We start from the raw sequence: 22004 nt of genomic DNA on the forward strand, positions 1-22004 counted from the left end.
TAGTTAACTTCTACCTATGACTTAGTGAACTACTACTAATGACTTAGTGAATGACTACTGATCCCTGAGTTCGGTGCACTGGGCATACGTTCACTGAGACATCGGTATTGGGAGAAGCTGTAGGGAGGTGGGTCTCTGCGCAAAGAAGATGGTACAAATAAACATGACACCTTAAATGATTATGATGATATGTAAGCATTCACCTAATTTATTAATACATTTTAAACGTACACAATCTAATGACAGAAAACACTTTAGCATTTCTGATTTCCGACATTCTAAATCCGTACATAATTGGGTTGAATAGTGGCTGGCCGATCAGAAAGTAAAAGGATAAAAATATACGCAGAAGATTTAAAGCACCAGTTGTATTGAATCTACTTTGCAGCGTCTCAAAACAACAGCCGAAGGTGAAGTTGATCAGGGAGGCGATGTGGGGGCTGCAGGTTCTGACTGCTTTCTGCCTGGTCTCTTTGGAACTGGAAAGACACACTCTGAGGATCTTGGCGTAGGAGAACAGGATGGGGATGAGGGGAACCAGGATAGTCAGGGTTCCTGAGATGAACCCATAGATATTATTAAGGCTTGTTTCAGTACACGCCAGTTTGACCACATAGTAGTTATGACAGGACAGCCGGTCAATGACGTTCCCACACAGCGTTAAACGGAGATTCAGAGAAAGAGTAATTAAGAACTTGATAAGAGAGTACAGCCATATGAGAGTGATGAACAGAGCCACCTTGTTAGAGGTCAGCCGAGCCTTATAATGCAGAGGACAGCAGATAGCAAGGTACCTATCATAGGACATCACAGCCAGGTTACAAAACTCCACAGATGCATACGTGTACAAGCAGTAGATCTGAAGGAAACACATGGATCTAGATATGGTGTGAGTGTCTGAGGTGATCTGCAGCAGGAGGAATGGAAATAGACCAGCACTACCATACAGCTGATTAACCAACAGGCTACACAGAAACACATACATAGGCTCATGTAGGCTCCTCTTCATACAAATAGTTACAATGAGCAAAGCATTCGCAAACACAATCACAATGTACAGCATCAAAACAATCACAAAATATAAGTACTTCAGATAGCCCATGTCCAGGTAGGCAGTCAGTATGAAATATGGAAACTGGCTTGAATTGACCATGATACCTTTCACTCTCAGAAGAAGTTCATCACAGGAAATTGGTCTTTGTTCCTGTTTTAGGATTATTATCGTGTGGTCTTTCAGAAGAATATCCCTGCATGAATTAGACTAGAATTCAGACTTAAAATAAGACTCATATCTGATCTTGGACATCGGAAGACACTTTCCATGTGAACATTTAGTGTTATCCCCACACCTGACTGCCACACACTTACCACTCCCTCTCTGAGCCTAGAACATGACCTCACATCTTTAAAACAGTTTCAAATGACAGAGGGAAGATGTAGCAGACATTGTGGCCTCTGGTCTCACCAGAACCTCCAGTCCGTCAGACTGAGCTAAGGCTCTCCTCTGCTCCTATAAAGCTTCTCTCAGCCCCAGGAACCATGGGAGAAGGACCCCTGCTCTGGTCAGCAGGGACCATCACATAGAGAGGCTCCATCCTGCCCAATAGGAGAGCAGCCCGCCCGTCGGGAAAACGGTGCTGAAGTCTGCTCTGATTGTCGTGTAATGCTTAAGACCCCCGTAGAGTCTGGGGGGCAGAGATGTTTTCAAAGCAGTTTGATATCAGGCAGAAAATGACTCGGATACCTGGATTCAAATGTTGACGTTCATACATAAATAATCCATTGTTTTCGTGCTTGTTGTTTAATTATCTTAAATTGCTGCTTAACTGTTGACCAGAGCAGCAAGTCCTATTCCCTAAACCTATGAAAACGCATGCTTGACTACAGTTATCTTTAAAGCAAAAGTCCAACCTTTGGGGAAATAAGGTTATTTTCTATAGTCCAATGAGAAGCGCTGTCAAAAAAATTCTCAATCATCTCAGCGTTGGATTTGACCTTGTTAGCATGTGATAGATTTAGCCTTCGACCAAGTTCGCCTAAATGGAAGCAGATGACATTAACTGTTAATCTGACACCGTAAAGATGTATTTTTTGGGTTTAGATTGACTTTTCACACAGAGATGAGTGAAAGCACTGAAATATCTTAATTTGGAGAAGCCTGAATGGTTTATTCTACCCTCACTACATTGACAAAACCCGTCAACCTCATCTGCTTCCTTTGTTTTTTGAAAACTTGGTGAAATGCTAATTCTGTCTAATAGAGTGCTGGGCGGATATAAAGTCTGAGTATTCCTCAAGATTAGAGCAGAAAAGGCAAGGAAAGGAAAAGGCAACTTTATTTATATAGTACTGTTCATACACAAGGCAGACTCAAAGTGCTTCACATATAAACAGTATCATACAATAAAATATAATAATAAATAAGTAAAAGAAATCATATGCAAAGAAATTAGTAAAATAGAAAGTTAAAAAGGCATTTTAGTAATAAAATAGAAAATAAAGGCAAAGTTAAAAAACTTTTTAGAAAGTGCAATGTATTTAAGATTTAGCAGAAAGCTAAAGCAAACATAAAAGTCTTCAGTCTTGTTTTAAAGGTGCTCAGAGTTGGGGCAAGTCTTAAATCCTCAGGGAGTTTATTCCAGCTATTTGTTGCATAGTAACAAAATCCTGCTTTCCCATTTTTTATGTTTACTCTGGGGATAATTAACAGATTGGTCTCAGAAGATCTTAGTGGTCGAGAAGGCTTATGTAGTGGAAGGCATATCAGTTAAATATTTTGGGCCTAAACCATGAAGTGATTTATAGATTAGCAACATGACTTTAAAATCAATTCTCTGACCTACAGGAAGCCAATGTAATGATTTAAGAATTGGTGTAATATCTTCAAATTATTTTGGTCTTTGTTAGAACTCTAGCAGCAGCATTCTGAACAAGCTGAAGCTTCCCTAGAGTTTGTTTTGGGAGACCTGTAAGGAGACCATTGCAGTAATCAAGCTTACTAGTGATTAAGGCATGTACAAGTGTTTGTAAGTCTTCGGGGGACATGAGCCCTCTAAGTCTTGCTACATTTTTTAGATTTGATGTGAAATGTAAATCTGAATCCAGGATAACCCCTAGATTTCTGGCTTTGATTGAGGTTTTCAGGGCCAGAGAGTGAAGGTGTTGGGTTACTTTAAGCCTTTCCGTTTTAGAACCAAATACAATTATCTCTGTTTTGTCTTCATTTAGTTGAAGGAAATTTCGGCGCATCCAGTCTTTCACTTGCTCAATGCACTGGCACAGCAGATCTATGGGCCGATAGTCATTTGTTGATAGCGATACATAGATTTGCGTTTCATCAGCTTAGCAATGATGGTCAATATTGTTATTTTGCATGATTTACCCTAGTGGGAGCATGTAGATGTTGAATAAAGAGGGTCCTAAGATCGAACCTTGTGGGACTCCACATGTCACATTGGTTGATTCTGATACAAAGTCGCCAATGGAAACAAAGTAGTTCCTATTTTGTAGGTAGGACCTGAAGCAATTTAACACTGTGCCTGAAAGCCCCACCCAGTTTTCTAACCTGTCCAAAAGTATTGTATGGTCTACAGTGTCGAATGCAGCACTGAGATCTAGTAGCATTAGTATTGAGGTTTTGCCAGAGTTTGTGTTAAGACGGATGCTGTTAACAACTTTAATAAGGGCGGTCTCAGTGCTGTGCAGGGGTCGAAACCCTGATGGGAAGGTGTCATAGCAACCAGTTGATGCCAGGAAGTGATTAAGTTGCTGGAGGACAACTTTCTCAATGATTTTACTTATAAAGGGTAGATTTGATATTGGTCTGTGTAGTTGTTAATAATAGAGGCATCTAGGCTCCGCTTTTTTAAAAGTGGTTTAATAACAGCAGTCGTCAAAGCTTTTGGAAAATTGCCTGACTGGAGAGAGTTGTTAACTATCTGCAATATGTCTATTACTAGGCAGTCAAAAACATTCTTAAAGAGGTTGGTAGGTAAAGTATCAAGGCAACAGATGGATGGCTTTAGTTGTGTCACAGTTTCCACAAGAGTTTTAGGGTGCACTCACACTAGGCCGTCTGGCCGTGGCCCTGGCCGTTTTCACATCTAACCGTGCTCAAATCTGCCAGTGTGAGTGTGGCCAGTTTGGCCAGGCCAGGCCAACTTGGCCACTTGGGAGAGGTGTGCTGCTACGGTACGGGCCGCCATGGTACAGATGCTAATGAGCCGACCCGCGCACACGCACGGCAACGCAACCTGAGCTTGATGACGTATAGTCCATGCGACGACCATGGACATAATAAAGGCGACGAGCCTTCTTTCCAATTAAACGGTAAACAGGGCGTCAAGCGGTTCAACTGTTGGTTCACGTTGGTCCCATAGAGAAGTCGAGTGTCTGTTAGCCATTTCGGCATTTCGGCTCCAAATAAGCAACAGACTCAGCAAAGTGCGAACTGTGTTCTTTGTGTTGTTGTCCATTGTTGTTAAAACTCTGACTGGCGGCAGACTTTATTATGGTCCATGCAGCGGACGCTTGGTGATGACGTGTTACGACGTGATGACGTATGTACAAAAGCCTACCGTGGCCAGGCCACAGTTGCGGATAGCCACATAGTTTACGACGTAAAGAAATGTTTAATGCCTTGAATCAAGGAAGATATATTGGAAAAGAGTTCCAGGGTCTAAATGCAGTAAATAATGTCAACATGCACGCCATTTAAAAAATGTAAAATGGTTGTAAACAAATAAAGTGTAGGAGTTAAAGAAATAGCTAAAGTGATCAAGTTTGAATACATTTGAGATAAAATATGGAATAGCTCAGCTGTTCTGATAGTTTGAAATGGTTGAATTAAGTGTGTGTGTGTGTGTGTGTGTGTGTGTGTGTGTGTGTGTGTGTGTGTGTGTGTGTGTGTGTGTGTGATCACTTGTAGTCACCAGGAAAAGTGTGTACTGATCACTTTGTGAACTACTTCTGATCACTATGTGAACTACTACTGATCACTTAGTGAAGTACTACTAATCACTTACTGAACTACTACTGATCACTAAGTTAACTAGTTAAGTTTCCCACCCGGGGTGATCAGACTCTTGACTATTATTCCTCTCAACTAAGTGACGCTATAAACCCCTTCCCCGGCCCTCCTCCCCCTCCTCCCAACCTGCAGACAGCGCCTAAAACAAGATAAACATGGTAAGGGATAAGCTCAGAGCATGACCTCTGCCATTAGCCCTGGGTGCACTCTGTCCCCCACTGCACTCTGTCTCCCACTATGGCTGACCTGAGGAGAGTTTAATAAACAGTTACTCCTCTGAAGTCGTCAGGGCCAGGCGGCCTTCCAGGCCGTGTCTTCAGAGGTTTAGCCGTCCAGCTAGCGGAGGGTTTCATCTCCATATTCAACCTGAAACAGTCTGCAGTCCCTCCTGCTCCAAACAGACGACTATTGTCCCCCTACCCAAGAAACCTTCCATCGCCTGCCTGAATGACTCCCACCCCGTAGCACTGACCCCTAGCGTCATGAAGTGCTTTGAGCGGCTTCATGACGCCCCAACAGTGCTCTGACCGTACACAAACCTCCCCTCTGGAAAAGGGAAGCAGCAGTAGCAGTTCAGGTAGTGAACTATCACATAGTTAACTTCTACCATTCATCACTAGTGAACTACTAATAACCCCTTGGTGAACTACGTCTGATCACTCAGTGAACTACTATTAACCACTTTGTGAACTACTATTCATCACTTCGTTAACTTCGACCTATAACTTACTGAACTAATCCTTGAGTTTGGTACAGTGGTCCCTGAGACATCGGTATTGGGAGAAGCTGTTGGTAGTTGGATCTCTGTGTTAAGAAGATGGTACAAATAACATGAAACCTTAAATGATCATGATGATATGTAAGCATTCACCTAATTTATTAATACATTTTAAACATACACGTTTTAATGAGTGAAAACACTTTAGCATTTCTGATTTCCGACATCCTAAATCCGTACATAATTGGGTTAAATAGTGGCTGGCCGATCAGAAAGTACAAGGATAAAAATACACGCAGAAGATTGGGAACACCAGTTGCGTCGAATCTACTTTGCAGCGTCTCAAAACAACAGCCGAAGGTGAAGTTGATCAGGGAGGCGATGTGGGGGCTGCAGGTTCTGACTGCTTTCTGCCTGGTCTCTTTGGAACTGGAAAGACACACTCTGAGGATCTTGGCGTAGGAGAACAGGATGGGGATGAGGGGAACCAGGATAGTCAGGGTTCCGGAGATGAACCCATAGATATTATTAAGGCTTGTTTCAGTACACGCCAGTTTGACCACATAGTAGTTATGACAGTACAGCCGGTCAATGATGTTCCCACACAGCGTTAAACGAAGATTCAGACAAAGAGTAATTAAGAACTTGATAAGAGAGTACAGCCAAATGAGAGCGATGAACAGAGCCACCTTGTTAGAGGTCAGCCGAGCCTTATAATGCAGAGGACAGCAGATAGCAAGGTACCTATCATAGGACATCACAGCCAGGTTACAAAACTCCACAGATGCATACGTGTACAAGCAGTAGATCTGAAGGAAACACATGGATTTAGATATGGTGTGACTGTCTGAGGTGATCTGCAGCAGGAGGAAAGGAAATAGACCAGCACTACCATACAGCTGATTAACCAACAGGCTACACAGAAACACATACATAGGCTCATGTAGGCTCCTCTTCATACAAATAGTTACAATGAGCAAAGCATTCGCAACCACAATCACAATGTACAGCATCAAAACAATCACAAAATATAAGTACTTCAGATAGCCCATGTCCAGGTAGGCAGTCAGTATGAAATATGGAATCTGGCTTGAATTGATCATGATACCTTTCACTCTCAGAAGAAGTTCATCACAGGAGATTGGTCTATGTTCCTGTTTTAGGAATATTATCGTGTTGTCTTTTAGAAGAATGTCCGTACATAAATTATTTCAAACTAAAAATAAGACTCATATCTGATAAGGTCTCTCATCTTGGACATCTGAAGATACTTTCCATCAGATCATTTAGTGTTATCCCCACACCTGACTGCCACACACTTACCACTCCCTCTCTGAGCCTAGAACATGACCTCACATCTTTAAAACAGTTTAAAATGACAGAGGGAAGATGTCGCAGACATTGTGGCCTCTGGTCTAACCAGAACCTCCAGTCCATCAGACTGAGCTAAGGCTCTCCTCTGCTCCTATAAAGCTTCTCTCAGCCCCAGGAACCATGGGAGCAGGACCTCTGACATCATCAACCAGGGACCAACTGGAACCTGCTACATCTTTTACACGTGCACATTGGTGGCTTGTTGTGATAAATCAGTATGACTAACATCTCACGCCTGGGGAACATCAAGGATGAAATATTGCTCTTTTTGATCCTTGTTTTTCTAAATTCTTAACTACTTTCCCAACAATTATAATGATTACTTCTGATAGTGGTGGAAAAAAATATTTGGTGTAAATAATGACTTCTTCATATTGAATTTATAGAGATATACTTAATTTGTTGCTCTTCTAGATGTGCTCTTGGAGGAAACAATGGAGGCGTTCCCAGGGCTCTGTCTTTGGAACCCTCCTCTTCCTCGTTTACAGCCCCACCTCTCTGGGGAACCCTCCTCTTCCTCGTTTACAGACCCCACCTCTCTGTGGAACCCTCCTCTTCCTCGTTTACAGCCCCACCTCTCTGTGGAACCCTCCTCTTCCTCGTTTACAGCCCCACCTCTCTGTGGAACCCTCCTCTTCCGCGTTTACAGCCCCCACCTCTCCTTGGAACCCTCCTCTTCCTCGTTTACAGCCCCACCTCTCTGTGGAACCCTCCTCTTCCTCGTTTACAGACCCCACCTCTCTGTGGAACCCTCCTCTTCCTCGTTTACAGCCCCACCTCTCTGTGGAACCCTCCTCTTCCTCGTTTACAGCCCCACCTCTCTGTGGAACCCTCCTCTTCCTCGTTTACAGACCCCACCTCTCTGTGGAACCCTCCTCTTCCTCGTTTACAGACCCCACCTCTCTGTGGAACCCTCCTCTTCCTCGTTTACAGACCCCACCTCTCTGTGGAACCCTCCTCTTCCTCGTTTACAGACCCCACCTCTCTGTGGAACCCTCCTCTTCCTCGTTTACAGACCCCACCTCTCCTTGGAACCCTCCTCTTCCTCGTTTACAGACCCCACCTCTATTAAACACATCTCCAGATTGACAAAAAGTTATTAAAAAATAAATGAAGTAGTTAGTGTGTACTATATGAAGTAGTTAATATGTACTATATGAAGTAGTTAATATGTACTATATGAAGTAGTCATTATCAAATATATTAAGTAGTTATTATGTACTATATGAAGTAATTTATCTATACTATATGAAGTGGTCATTATCAAATATTTGAAGTGGTTAATATTTACTATATGAAGTCGTTAATATGTACTACATTAAGTTGTTATTATCAAATATATGAAGTAGATATTATGTACTACAGGAAGTACTTCATTCAACTATATGAAGTAGTTATTATGGACTGTATCAAGTATTCAACATGTTCTATATGAAGTGTTTATTATGTACTATATAAAGTTATCGTCATGTACTTCATGAAGCAGTTGATATGAAGAAGTTAATATGTACTATATGAAGTAGTCAATATAAACTATATGAAGTAGTTATTGTGTACTATATGAAGTAGTTATTGTGTACTATATGAAGTAGTTATTATGTACTTTATGAAGTATTTATTATGAACTATATGAGGTACCGTAATTTTCGGACTATAAGCCGCGCCTTTTCCCCCATTTTTCAAGTCTGCGGCTTATATAACGGTGCGGCTAATCTATGGATTTTTACAGCTAACGGCCACTAGGGGACCTCCTAAATCTATGGATTTTACAGGTTACAGTCCACCGACTTTAACTCTACGGGCTCTATGACCGGTCCGCGCCCCTCCACCTTTAAGTGGCGGGCTCCAGCAGGAAACGCTGGAGGCCGGAAAAGCCTCAGGTAGAGCGCAAAAGTGGAACCGAGAGTGGTAGGCTACGAAAGACAGAACGAGAACGAGAACGAGAGCAAGACAAATATTACGAAAGCGAAACAATTTTTGCAACGGAAGTTGCACAAATAGTTCTACAGGGTTAACAGCATGCGCGTCGCATGCATCGCACAACAAAAAGTTGTTGTGCATCGCTGAGATGGCATCGCAGAACTCCAGCGGACTCTGTGGATCAGCCTTCCTTCCCTGGGTATTGTGGGACACTGTTAAGGACCTCCTCCTCAACTGTTGTTCTCTGGTTTAACAGATCCTCGAAGTGTCCCTTCCAGCGTGCCTTGACCTCCTCCTCTGTTTTCAAGATGTTCATTCTGTCTTTCGACCGGTCGCTGGGTCCATATATTGCTTTGGTGGCATTGAAGAAACCCCTGTAGTCTCCTTTGTCTGCCAGATGTTGGATTTCTTGTGCTTCTTCTGTCAACCACTTATTTCTGAGTTCCCTTATTCTGCCCTGAACAATGGCCGGAGCGGTTGAGTGAGCTTTCCTTTTGGTTTGGCAAGTGATGTCCTTCTGCCATGCACAAATCGCGTGCCGTTTTATGGAAATAAGATGTTCGATTTTCCTTGTGCCTCTTAGATTTAAGACCCAGCACTGCCTGTCCAGTGGTCAGGATGGTGGATTTCAGCAGGTTCCAATGTACTTCGATGTCGTCAGGGTACACAGGTGGTGGGCTATCAAATAAAGCAGCTTGGAGGAGCTCTTGAGTGTCAGGTGTTTGAAGATCCTTGATGTTTATGGTGGGACGGCAATGCTTTTCCTCCCTCTTCTTTTGGCCATTAGTCTGATGGCCATGGAAGAACGGATGAGACGATGGTCAGTTCAACATCCATCCGTACTGGTCATTGCTCTTGTGAGATGCACATCACGTCTGTCCCTGGCTCGGACAATAATGTAGTTGATTAGATGCCAATGCTTGGATCGAGGGTGCATGGAGTTGATATTCCCTACCCCCTCTTTTCCCATGGTGCCACTCTATGTTGTAGAATCCCGACCCACTCTGGCATTGAAGTCCCCAAGGAGGATGATTTTGTCTTCTTTTGGGATGGCTGGCAAGATGTTACCTAGGCTGGCATAGAAGGCTTCTTTGATGTCATCTTGTGAGTCCAGAGTGGGAGCATATGCACTCACGACAGTGGCCATCCGGTTGCTTTCCAGCTTTAGCCGGATTGTCATAAGGCGCTCGCTGATGCCCTGGGGCAGTTCATTGAGTTGACTTACCAGGTTGTTTTTGATGGCAAAGCCAGCCCCGTGTATCCTTGGTTCACCAGCAGGCTTGCCCTTCCAAAAGAAGGTATATCTTTTCTTCTCTCAGTTTCCCTTCTTCCGCCATTCTGGTCTCGGATAAGGCTGCAATGTCGACATTGAACCTTCGCAGTTCTCTTGCTACGAAGGCTGTGCGTCTTTCTGGCCGTTCATTGGAGTTTTCTGTTTCTTTTTCTGACCGCATGGAGGAGGTCCCAGTGGACGCGGTAATCCAGCCAGGAAGGTAGTGAGGCAGACAATCTTTTGAGATGTTGGGAGAAGTGGTTGCACAAAGTATAGTTCTATATTTTATTTTTGTAGTTACATAGCTATTATGTACTGATTAAGTAATTAATATGCACTATATTAATTAGTTACAATATACGCTGATATAGGTATTATGTACCATATGAAGTAGTTAAGATAAGTATATTGATTATTAATTACAAACTATATGATGTGCTATATAAAGTAGTGAATCTGAAGGATATTAATTAGAAAATATAATCGATATGATGCAGTTATTATGGACCATATGAAGTAGTTAATAAGTACTAAACTATACATTACTTTAATACTATAGTGGTACGAGACTTTACTTCGTCCCATTTTCCTGAGCTTGTCCATCGAACAAATATCAAGATAGAAGAACCTTATGTAATGAGGGCGGAAAGGCAAACCCATTAAAGCTCTGTTTATAGCTATATGTTACGCCGCGTCCTGCTACACGGTCAAACACCTCCACTTAGTGGCCGCTTGATGCCCTTGGTCCTCATTCTCCCGACACACCTGTCTGCAATTTGCAATATCCATTCCCTACTTCGGCCGGGGTTCTCCAATCAGCCGGCGCCAGTTCGTCGTTTACAACTTCCCAGTTCGTATCGGTCCTACTAGCATTTACTAAGATCAGTTCATTTTCCCTGTTCTCCTCGTAACCCTCTTCCCGCTTCCCTAGTTCTCCGTCCGTCACTCTGCCTGCCTGTCGCTGAACCCTCGCCTGCCTGACTACCCACCTGTCGCCGCGTCCTTGCCTGCCTGACTGACTCCCTGTTACCGAACCCTCGCCTGCCTTTCTACCGCTTGCCTAGCACCAGCTTGTCGTCTACCCCTTGTCCCAATAAATCCCACTTCCTTTCACTCCATCTCTGCCTCCCTGTGTCCAGCGTTTGGGTCCCCTCGTCCTGTCCGTCCCTTAACACTATATTTATCATGAAATAATAATTACAACTAAGAATTAAGGATAAGACTTAAATACAGCTGGTTTAAAAATCTGTTTTAAAAGTAATAGCTGTGACTCTGAAGTTAATAAAGAAGTTATGCACCAATGTGTACGTGTAAAAGATGTCTCAGGTGTCTGACGGACTGAAGGTCCTGGTTGAAGAAGAGCCCACAATGTCTGCTTCATCTTCCCTCTGTCATTTGTAACAGTTTTGAAGATGTGAGGTCATGTTCTAGGCGCAGAGAGGAAGAGTAAGTGTATGGAGGTCAGGTATGGGGATCACACAAAATGTTCTGATGGAAAGTGTCTTCTGATGTGTCTTTATGTCCATGATTTTTCCTTAAAAGTTGTAACAGGATTTGATTTAAGAGTCATAAAGATAATGTCATACATTGTCAAGAAGAATTCCTCTAGCCAATCAGGAAAGAGATGCCCTGATTAGTCAGAAATGAGTCAGGAATGAGCCAGGATCAGTCTTAATTCGTAATGGTCTCATACAGAGGGCTTTGTGGTCAACTAGGAACAGATATTCACACTTTCACCCACTTATAGCTAATGGACAGCTATGGCATTCCTTAACAAATCACGCACAAATTGAATCTGAACTACAACATCTTTAACCATGCATAAATAAAAGAAATACAATATTGTTAATGTTGTCTTATATTTGCCCATATCTCCTAGTAAACCAGTGGTTTTCACAGCTGAAAACCACAAATAAAGAAGTTAAGCACCAATGTGTACGTGTAAAAAATGTCTCAGGTTCCATTTGTTCCCTGGTTGATGATGTCAGGGGACCTGCTCCCATGGTTCCCGGTGTTGAGAGAAGCTTTATAGGAGCAGAGGAGAGCCTTAGCTCAGTCTGACGGACTGGAGGTCCTGGTTAAACCAGAGGCCACAATGTCTGCTACATCTTCCCTCTTTCATTTGAAACAGTTTTAAAGATGTGTTGGTCATGTTCTAGGCTCAGAGGTGGAGTGGTAAGTGTGTGGATGCCAATCTCCTGTGATAAACTTCGTCTGAGATTGAAAGTTATCATGGTCAATTCAAGCCAGATTCCATATTTCATACTGACTGCCTACCTGGACATGGGCTATCTGAAGTACTTATATTTTGTGATTGTTTTGATTCTGTACATTGTGATTGTGGTTGCAAATGCTTTACTCATTGTAACTATTTGCATGAAGAGGAGCCTACATGAGCCTATGTATGTGTTTCTGTGTAGCCTGTTGGTTAATGAACTGTATGGTAGTGCTGGTCTATTTCCATTCCTCCTGCTGCAGATCACCTCAGACACTCACACCATATCTAGATCCATGTGTTTCCTACAGATCTACTGCTTGTACACCTATGCAACTGTGGAGTTTTGTAACCTGGCTGTGATGTCCTATGATAGGTACCTTGCTATCTGCTGTCCTCTGCATTATAAGGCTCGGCTGACCTCTAAAAAGGTGGCTCTGTTGATCGCTCTCGTATGGCTGTACTCTTTTATCGAGTTCCTAATAATTCTTTGTCTGAATCTCCGTCTAAAACTCTGTGGGAATGTTATGGACCGGCTATACTGTCAAAACTACTATGTGACCAAACTGGCGTGTTTTGATACCACAGTTAACAATTTCTATGGACTTTTTGTAATATTTCTGACTGTTTTTGTTCCATTGATCCCCATCCTGTTCTCCTACACCAAGATCCTCAGGGTTTGTTTTAATGGTTCTAAAGAGACCAGACAGAAAGCAGTCAGTACCTGCATCCCCCACATCGCCTCCCTGATCAATTTCTCTTTTGGGTGTTGTTTTGAAATACTTCAGAGTAGATTCAATATGAGCGGCGTTCCCGGGATAATGCGCATAGTTTTATCACTGTACTTTCTCACCATCCAACCACTCTTTAACCCTATCATTTATGGGCTGAGGTTATCTAAAATAAGACAGATGTGTAGAAATGTTGTTGTCTGCAATAAGTAAAGCCAAGGAGATCATTGTTTATTGTTCCCTTACATAACGATTGTAAGTGTGACCTCTTAAAACACTTATTATAAGGTTAAGTCAATTTCCTAAATATTTTCCTTAATCACAGTTTCAGTCTTCAAGTGCTTCACAGGCCACATTACATGACTCCCTAGCCCTCTGGTTAAGACAGGGTTCTGGTTCAGGGTCAGTAGGGGTTTTGAACGGGGATAAGTTTAGCAGAGTAAGGGTTAATAGGAGTCGAGTCCTGGTGGCAGGGTTATGTTCAGGGCTAGGGTTAGATCAGACGTTGATTATTACGATGCACATAAGCTAGCCTGCCCCTTTACAAAGCCATCAATCATTCTGATGAGCTTTTTAATCTCCCTATGTTGCTGATTTAAGGTTGATAGTATAACGGTTCAATAAAATGTGAAAAAGTTTATTGAAAGAATATCAATTAAATGTGTGTTTCTTCCATTTGAATGCAAGCACAGAGGTCTCTGACCAGCTTCTGGGCGTATTGGCTGTTGGATCGGTGAAGATTTCAGATTTCAGACTTTATTGTCATTGTGCATTGTGCACTTGTGCAATTGTGCACCACCCACAGTGCAAAATAAAGCAGTGCAAAAAGCAAAATGCAAACACAAACAACAGCAATAGGCACAATAAATATGCAGATGTCCAGAGGGGGGGGGGGGGGGGGTGGGGTCAGGCGTTTAGTAGACGAATTGCCCAGGGGTAGCAGGTATTCCTCAGCCTGTTTGTCCGGCTCCCAAGGGACCTGTATCTCCTACCGGAAGGGAGGAGTTGGAAGAGGCCATTTCCGGGGTGTGATGGCCTATTCAGCCCCTGGGAGGTTGCAATGTCCTCCATGGAGGGCAGGGGGCAGCCGATTATTTTTCCTGCTGTCTTAATATCCCCCTGCAGGGTTTTCCTGTCTCTGGCTGGGCAGTTTGCGTACCACACCGTAATGCCAAACATCAGTACACTTTAGACAGCAGAGTGGTAGAAGCTCTGCAGCAGCTTTGTCCCCACCTGGCATTTTCTCAGCAGTCTTAGAAAATATAGCCTCTGCTGAGCCTTCCCGACCACCGCAGCCGTGTTGGTTTGCCAGGTGAGGTCCTTACTGACCTGCACCCCCAGAAACTTGAAGCAGGAGACCCTCTCCACACAGACCCCGTCTACCTGCAGTGGGGCGAGGTCTCCTCTCGTCCTCCAGAACTCTCTCATGGAAGGCTGTGGATGTAGATCAGCCTGTGTCCGTCTCATTGGAGGTGTGGACCCACACTTCTGCTCCCCTGTGAGGGAGTTGTTCTGTCGTGCTTACGCTCCTCATGAAGCCCCAAAGGGAAAGGAGTTGGAATGGGCCTACAGCAGCTAGCTGTTCAACCCCCTTTACGCCCCGACCACATTTTACCCCATTTTGAATTCTGACTTTTGATTAGTTGTTAGTTGACCTATTTACAGCAAATTGCTGACCTATCATCAGTGGATCATCAGTGATACACAGCGATTATAAACAAAAGTACATTGGATGATAACCCACAGGTTGACTCTGAGAATAGGATGGATCATAGCAAACAGGGTGACCGGTTGAATCCCAATACTTGGCTCGCTTCAAAATCTCAGCCCTAACCCTCGCTGTTGCGCGTTCACGTGCCGTGGAGCCATGTCCCAATACCAGTTTAAAGGTAGCTTAAGGGGTAGGGGGAGGGCTAACATCCCCTCAAAATTGAGATTTTCGATGGGCACCCTCAAAGCGCTTCAGTTCTGACTTGCTCCCACAATACCTTGCGAGAAAACGGAAAATCAAGAAATATCCTAGACAAGATGGAGGGTCAAAAGATGCGACAGGATTGGAAAAACACAAATGTAAGTGTTTTCTCTGTAATTAACTAGTAATTATTTTATTAATTATACTCTGCAGCCCGGCCGCGGGCTTCGAAGCCCGGCCGCGGACTCTCGGAAGATCGCGAAAGTCCGCGGCCGACTTTCGCGGGCCGCCCGACCCCGGTTCTCGGCCGGGCTGCATACGACCGGGCTGGATATCATGTCGTATGATATCCAGATCTTCCATGTTCTCGTGACTCCAGGTTAAAAATAAGCTTTATACTAATATATTAGTATAAAGTAATATATCAGTGTGCTTAAAACTCCAATGAATAACGGAAAAAGAGGAGATGTGACCCGGCCCGGAGGAAGCCCGGGGCCCCCGTCTGGAGCCAGGCCCAGACGGAGGGCTCGATGGCGAGCGCCTGGTGGCCGGGTTTGCCACGGAGCCCGGTCGGGCACAGCCCGAACAAACTACGTGGCACCCCCCCTCTCTTCATCCCATGGGCCCACCACCTGTGGGAAGACCCGTTGGGGTCGGGTGCGCAGCCACATGGGTGGCAGCGAAGGTCAGGGGTCTCGACAGACCAGACCCGGGCGGCAGAAGCTGGCTCTGGGGACGTGGAACGTCACCTCGCTGTGGGGAAAGGAACCGGAGCTTGTGAGGGAGGTGGAGCGCTATCAGTTAGATCTGGTGTGGCTTACCTCCACGCACAGTCTCAGCTCTGGTACCGTACTCCTGGGTAAGGGTTGGACTCTATTCTTCTCCGGAGTTGCCGAGGGCGTGAGGCGCCGGGCGGGTGTGGGGATACTCATAAATCCCCGGCTGAGCGCCGCGGTGTTGGAGTTTACCCCGGTAGACGAGAGGGTCGCCTCCCTGCGCCTAAGGGTTTTAGGGGGGAAAACTCTGACTGTTGTTTGTGCGTATGCACCAAACAGCAGCTCAGAGTACTCGGCCTTCTTGGAGACCCTGAATGGGGTCCTGTATGGGGCTCCAGTAGGGGACTCCGTAGTTCTGCTGGGAGACTTCAACGCCCACGTGGGCAACGATGGAGACACCTGGAGAGGCGTGGTGGGGAGGAACGGCCTCCCTGATCTAAACCCGAGCGGTCGTTTGTTATTGGACTTCTGTGCTAGTCATGGATTATCCATAACAAACACCATGTTCGAACATAAGGGTGCTCATAAGTGTACCTGGTACCAGAGTACCCTAGGCCGAAGATCGATGATCGATTTCGTGATCGTGTCATCTGATCTGAGGCCGCATGTTTTGGACACTCGGGTAAAGAGAGGGGCGGAACTGTCAACCGACCACCATCTGGTTGTGAGTTGGATCAGGGAATGGGGGAAATTTCCGGATAGACCTGGTAAGCCCAAACGAGTAGTGCGGGTGAACTGGGAACGTCTGGAGGAGGCCCCCGTCCAAGGTATCTTCAACTCACACCTCCGGCGGAGCTTTTCTGGCATTCCTGTGGAGGTTGGGGGCATTGAGCCGGAGTGGGCGGTGTTCAAAGCCTCCATTGCTGAAGCCGCGGTGGCTAGCTGTGGCCTCAGGGTCTTAGGCTCCTCAAGGGGCGGTAACCCTCGGACACCGTGGTGGACACCGGTGGTCAGGGAAGCCGTCCGACTGAAGAAGGAGGCCTTCCGGGATATGATATCCTGGAGGACTCCTGACTCGGTTGCAGGGTACCGACAGGCTCGAAGGGCTGCAGCGGCTGCCGTGTCGGAGGCTAAGCAGCGGGTGTGGGAGAAGTTCGGAGAGGCCATGGAGAAGGACTTTCGGTCGGCACCAAAGTGTTTCTGGAAGACTATCCGGCACCTCAGGAGGGGGAAACGGGGAACCATCCAAGCTGTGTACAGTAAGGATGGGACTCTGTTGACCTCAACTGAGGAGGTCGTCGGACGTTGGAAGGAACACTTTGAGGAACTCCTGAATCCGAATAACACGCCCTCTATGTTGGAGGCAGAGCTCGAGGTTGATGGTGTGTCGTCGTCAATTTCCCTGGTGGAGGTCACTGAGGTAGTCAAACATCTCCGCAGTGGCAAAGCCCCAGGGATTGATGAGATCCAGCCAGAAATGCTGAAGGCTCTGGGTGTTGAGGGGCTGTCATGGTTGACACGCCTATTCAACATTGCGTGGGAGTCGGGTACAGTGCCAAAGGAGTGGCAAACCGGGGTGGTGGTTCCCCTGTTCAAAAAGGGGGACCAGAGAGTGTGTGCCAATTACCGGGGTATCACACTTCTCAGCCTCCCTGGTAAAGTCTACTCCAAGGTGCTGGAAAGGAGGGTTCGGCCGATCGTCGAACCTCAGAGGAACAATGCGGTTTTCGCCCCGGACGTGGAACTACGGACCAGCTCTTCACTCTCGCAAGGATCCTGGAGGGGGCCTGGGAGTATGCCCATCCGGTCTACATGTGTTTTGTGGATCTGGAGAAGGCGTATGACCGGGTCCCCCGGGAGAAACTGTGGGAGGTGCTGCGGGAGTATGGGGTAAGGGGGTCTATCCTCAGGGCCATCCAATCTTTGTACTCCCAAAGCGAGAGCTGTGTTCGTGTTCTCGGCAGCCAGTCAGTTTCGTTCTCAGTGGGTGCTGGTCTCCGCCAGGGCTGCGCCTTGTCACCAATCCTATTTGTGATATACATGGACAGGATATCGAGGCGTAGTCGTGGTGGGGAGGGGTTGCAGTTCGGTGGTCTGAGGATCTCGTCACTGCTTTTTGCAGATGATGTGGTCCTCATTGGATCATCGGCCTGTGACCTTCAGCACTCACTGGATCGGCTGGCGGCCGAGTGTGAAGCGGCTGGGATGAGGATCAGCACCGCTAAATCTGAGGCCATGACTCTTAGCAGGAAACCGGTGGATTGCTTACTCCGGGTAGGAAATGAGTCCTTAGCCCAAGTGAAGGAGTTCAAGTACCTCGGGGTCTTGTTCGCGAGTGAGGGTACTATGGAGCGTGAGATTGGCCGGAGAATCGGAGCAGCGGGGGCGGTATTGCGTTCGCTTTACCGCACCGTTGTAACGAAAAGAGAGCTGAGCCGCAAGGCAAAGCTCTCGATCTACCGGTCGATCTTCGTTCCTATCCTCACCTATGGTCATGAGGGTTGGGTGATGACCGAAAGGACGAGATCGCGGGTACAAGCGGCCGAGATGAGTTTTCTCAGAAGGGTGGCTGGCGTCTCCCTTAGGGATAGGGTGAGAAGCTCAGCCATCCGTGAGGAACTCGGATTAGGAGACCTCGGGGAAGACCCAGGACTAGGTGGAGAGATTATATCTCAACACTGGCCTGGGAACGCCTCGGGATCCCCCCGTCAGCGCTGGTCAATTTGGCCCGGGAAAGGGAAGTCTGGGGCCCCCTGCTTGAGCTGCTCCCCCCGCGACCCGACCCCGGATAAGCGGATGACGATGAGGATGAGGACTAATATATTATATTATATTAGTAATATTCTATAAGTAATATTATATATACTAATATATTATATTATATTAGTAATATTCTATAAGTATTATTATACTAATATATTATATTATATTAGTAATATTACATGGTTAATCAATGCATTTTTTGGCAGTACTATATTGTGTACATAGCTATTATATATTGTACATAACATATGGCCATATCAACCAGTTGTGGCACATAATTCCTATTTCCTTCTTATTCGTTTTCTTTCAGGACTTCGTTGAGTCCACTGCCACCAGCCCCCCCCACCTGTCGCTCATGCTCCTCCACCCCAGGCACCTCTGCCAAGAGGAGAGTGCCAGGGGGCAGGCGAGGCATGAGGAGAGCGAGGCAAAGTTGGCGGAATGGTGGAGAAGATGTGATTCTCCACCATTCTCTCAAAAGCTGAGAGAGAGTGTGTGTGTGTATTTTTAGGTGTGTGTGTGTATTTTTAGGTGTGCGTGTGTGTGTATTTTTAGATGTGTGTGTGTGTATTTTTAGATGTGTGGTTCAGTGTTTCTTATTTAAATAAAGTGTTTCTTCTAAAGTGTTCTTGTTCATAACCGATTATTATCTAAGGGTGCACTCACACTAGGCCATCTGGCCGTGGCCGTGGCCGTTTTAGCACCTAACCGTGCTCAAATCTGCCAGTGTGAGTGTGGCCAGTCTGGCCAGGCCGGGCCAATTTGGCCACTTGGGAGAGGTGTGCTGCTACGGCACGGGCCGCTACGGTACAGATGCTAATGAGCCGACACGCGCTACGCAACCTGAGCTGGATGACGTATAGTCAATGCGACGACCACGGACATAATAAAGGCGACGAGCCTTCTTTCCCATTAAACGGTAAACATCGCGTCAAGCGGTTCAACTGTTGGTGTGTTCTCTGTGTTGTTGTCCATTGTTGTTAAAACTCTGACTGGCGGCAGACTTTATTATGGTCCATGCAGCGGACGCTTGGTGATGACGTGTTACGACGTGATGACGTATGTACAAGAGCCTTCCGTGGCCAGGCCACAGCTGCGACGGCCAACGGCCACGGCCAGATGGCCTAGTGTGAGTGCAGGCCAGAGAACAATGGGGCCATTTGAGCATGGTTAGGTGTGAAAACGGCCAACGGCCACGGCCAGATGGCCTAGTGTGAGTGCACCCTAATACCACCTTTAACATGTAGCTAAGTGACATTCAAAATAAAGGTATATTACGAGGGACAAATAGTATTATTTTTTTTTTAACACTTAATTTAAACATGCCAATTACAAAATATAAATACCATTTCAGGTTAAACATCTTTACAATGGGTCTTGCTCGTTGCCCGAGACAATGGCAGCCAGTCTGTCTCTTGTAACATTACCAGGGGTCTGGTTATCTGCTAGGGGGCACGGGGAGGCCATGATGACGTCACAGGGTAGGGTTGTCCCATTTGGTAGGGGATCGGTTAGGGGTAGCAATGAGGGGTAGCAATGAGCATGAGCAATGAGGGTTAGGGTTGAGATGTAGGGTTGAGACAGTGAGCAAAGAAACGGGATTGGGCCTAGGATGGATGATAGCACACAGGGTGACTCTGAGAGTAGGATGGATGATAGCACACAGGGTGGCTCTGAGAGTAGGATGGATGATAGCACACAGGGTGGCTCTGAGAGTAGGATGGATGATAGCACACAGGGTGGCTCTGAGAGTAGGATGGATGATAGCACACAGGGTGGCTCTGAGAGTAGGATGGATGATAGCACACAGGGTGACTCTGAGAGTAGGATGGATGATAGCACACAGGGTGGCTCTGAGAGTAGGATGGATGATAGCACACAGGGTGGCTCTGAGAGTAGGATGGATGATAGCACACAGGGTGGCTCTGAGAGTAGGATGGATGATAGCACACAGGGTGGCTCTGAGAGTAGGATGGATCTAAGCACACAGGCCACAACTAAAACAAGCGTTCTGAGCCAAGGAAGGACGTGACCACGGGCCCTGGACATGAACCAGCCATGGACCCCTACCAACACGCAAATACACGCACTAGCACACCGAATTTGGTCGCACATTCTAACTCCTGCAATCCACAATAAAAAATGTTGAGATGGATGGTATTTTTTTCAAAAATAATATATATATATATATATATATATATACATATATATATATCAAGGGCTCCCCCTTTGGCCAGGGCCCCGGACATGTGCCCACTTAGCCCTTGCGGTAATCCGTGATTGCCGAGCCGGAGCAGAAACTCAAAGGAGAAGTTACTAGCCATAGCGTTGATGTCAGAGTAGCAAGTATTGATATTTATGCATGTTTCCTAAATCTTTGATGACATATTATGTTTTATTATATTATTTTATCCCTCATTCGATTTAAATGGTATTAGGTCAGCCTCAAATCAACATATTGAGCGTATAATTCTGGATTATACAAGCCAGTGGAAACATGTTCAGACGATGGGAACACCAGTTGAGCACTAAGCCATATCGAATGACACACCAAGCTCTTCAGATATTCATGTGTTGACCAGAGGAACTGAACATGTATTCAATTTAACTTTTATCAATAAGAAATTGTAAATGAAACATGTTCATGCGATAATCTCCCATTTCCAAATTGCAAATCAGTATTTTGAAGATTTTGACCAGATTTAAATTTTTGAACTTTAGACGTGATCATGGTTTGTATTTCTAAACCAGTGACCACATTAGGGTCAGTACAAATTGAAGTGCATCTTTAGATAATTTGACTTGTGTCTACAGCTGTGGAAATGACTGGTTTACAAGGAGAAAAGGCAAATTTTATGCAACATATTTATTGTATTAATGGTTATACTGTATACGCTGCATGTTAGATTCAAGAGCTACAATTTGAGCGTGATTTGTTAAGGAATGCCATTTCCTTCCATTAGCTGTTAGTGGGTGAAAGTGTGAATATCTGTTCCTAGTTGACAATAAAGCCCACTGTATGAGACCACTAAGATTTTAGTATGATCCTGGCTCATTACTGACCAATCAGGGCATCTCTTTCCTGACTGGCGAGAGGAATTCATTTTGCCTGTCTGTCACATTATCTTTACAACTCTTAAATCAGACCCACTAAACCATTTGACGCGAAAAATTGACAAAGTTGCGTGCAAATAATAAAAGTAAAAATGAACTTATCCTACACAAATATGTAGGATTTCACAAAATTTATTATGCATGGTGTATATATATGAAGATATTAAAAAGTGTAACTATAGCTATAACTTCTTAGAAAGAAAAATATTTCTTTCTAAGATAAAAAATAAATCGGTCTC

The 22004-nt window shown here is 45.2% G+C and overlaps 3 protein-coding genes across 3 annotated transcripts; 1 reads left to right on the forward strand and 2 right to left on the reverse strand.

Moving 5' to 3' along the window:
* Window positions 1-211: 211 nt before the first annotated feature.
* LOC132474802 (olfactory receptor 1D2-like) lies at window positions 212-1209 on the reverse strand. Its single transcript, XM_060075674.1, has one exon. The coding sequence runs from the start codon at window positions 1151-1153 to the stop codon at window positions 212-214; it is 942 nt and encodes a 313-aa protein (XP_059931657.1). The 5' UTR covers window positions 1154-1209.
* A 4699-nt stretch (window positions 1210-5908) lies between these two features.
* On the reverse strand, window positions 5909-7174 carry LOC132474805 (olfactory receptor 4B13-like). Its single transcript, XM_060075676.1, has one exon. The coding sequence runs from the start codon at window positions 6848-6850 to the stop codon at window positions 5909-5911; it is 942 nt and encodes a 313-aa protein (XP_059931659.1). The 5' UTR covers window positions 6851-7174.
* A 5210-nt stretch (window positions 7175-12384) lies between these two features.
* On the forward strand, window positions 12385-13473 carry LOC132475252 (olfactory receptor 4B13-like). Its single transcript, XM_060076283.1, has one exon. The coding sequence runs from the start codon at window positions 12454-12456 to the stop codon at window positions 13471-13473; it is 1020 nt and encodes a 339-aa protein (XP_059932266.1). The 5' UTR covers window positions 12385-12453.
* The last annotated feature ends 8531 nt before the right edge of the window (window positions 13474-22004 follow it).

This window comes from Gadus macrocephalus, chromosome 16 (genome assembly GCF_031168955.1).
Source record: "Gadus macrocephalus chromosome 16, ASM3116895v1".
In the NCBI taxonomy this organism is placed as follows: Eukaryota; Metazoa; Chordata; class Actinopteri; order Gadiformes; family Gadidae; genus Gadus; species Gadus macrocephalus.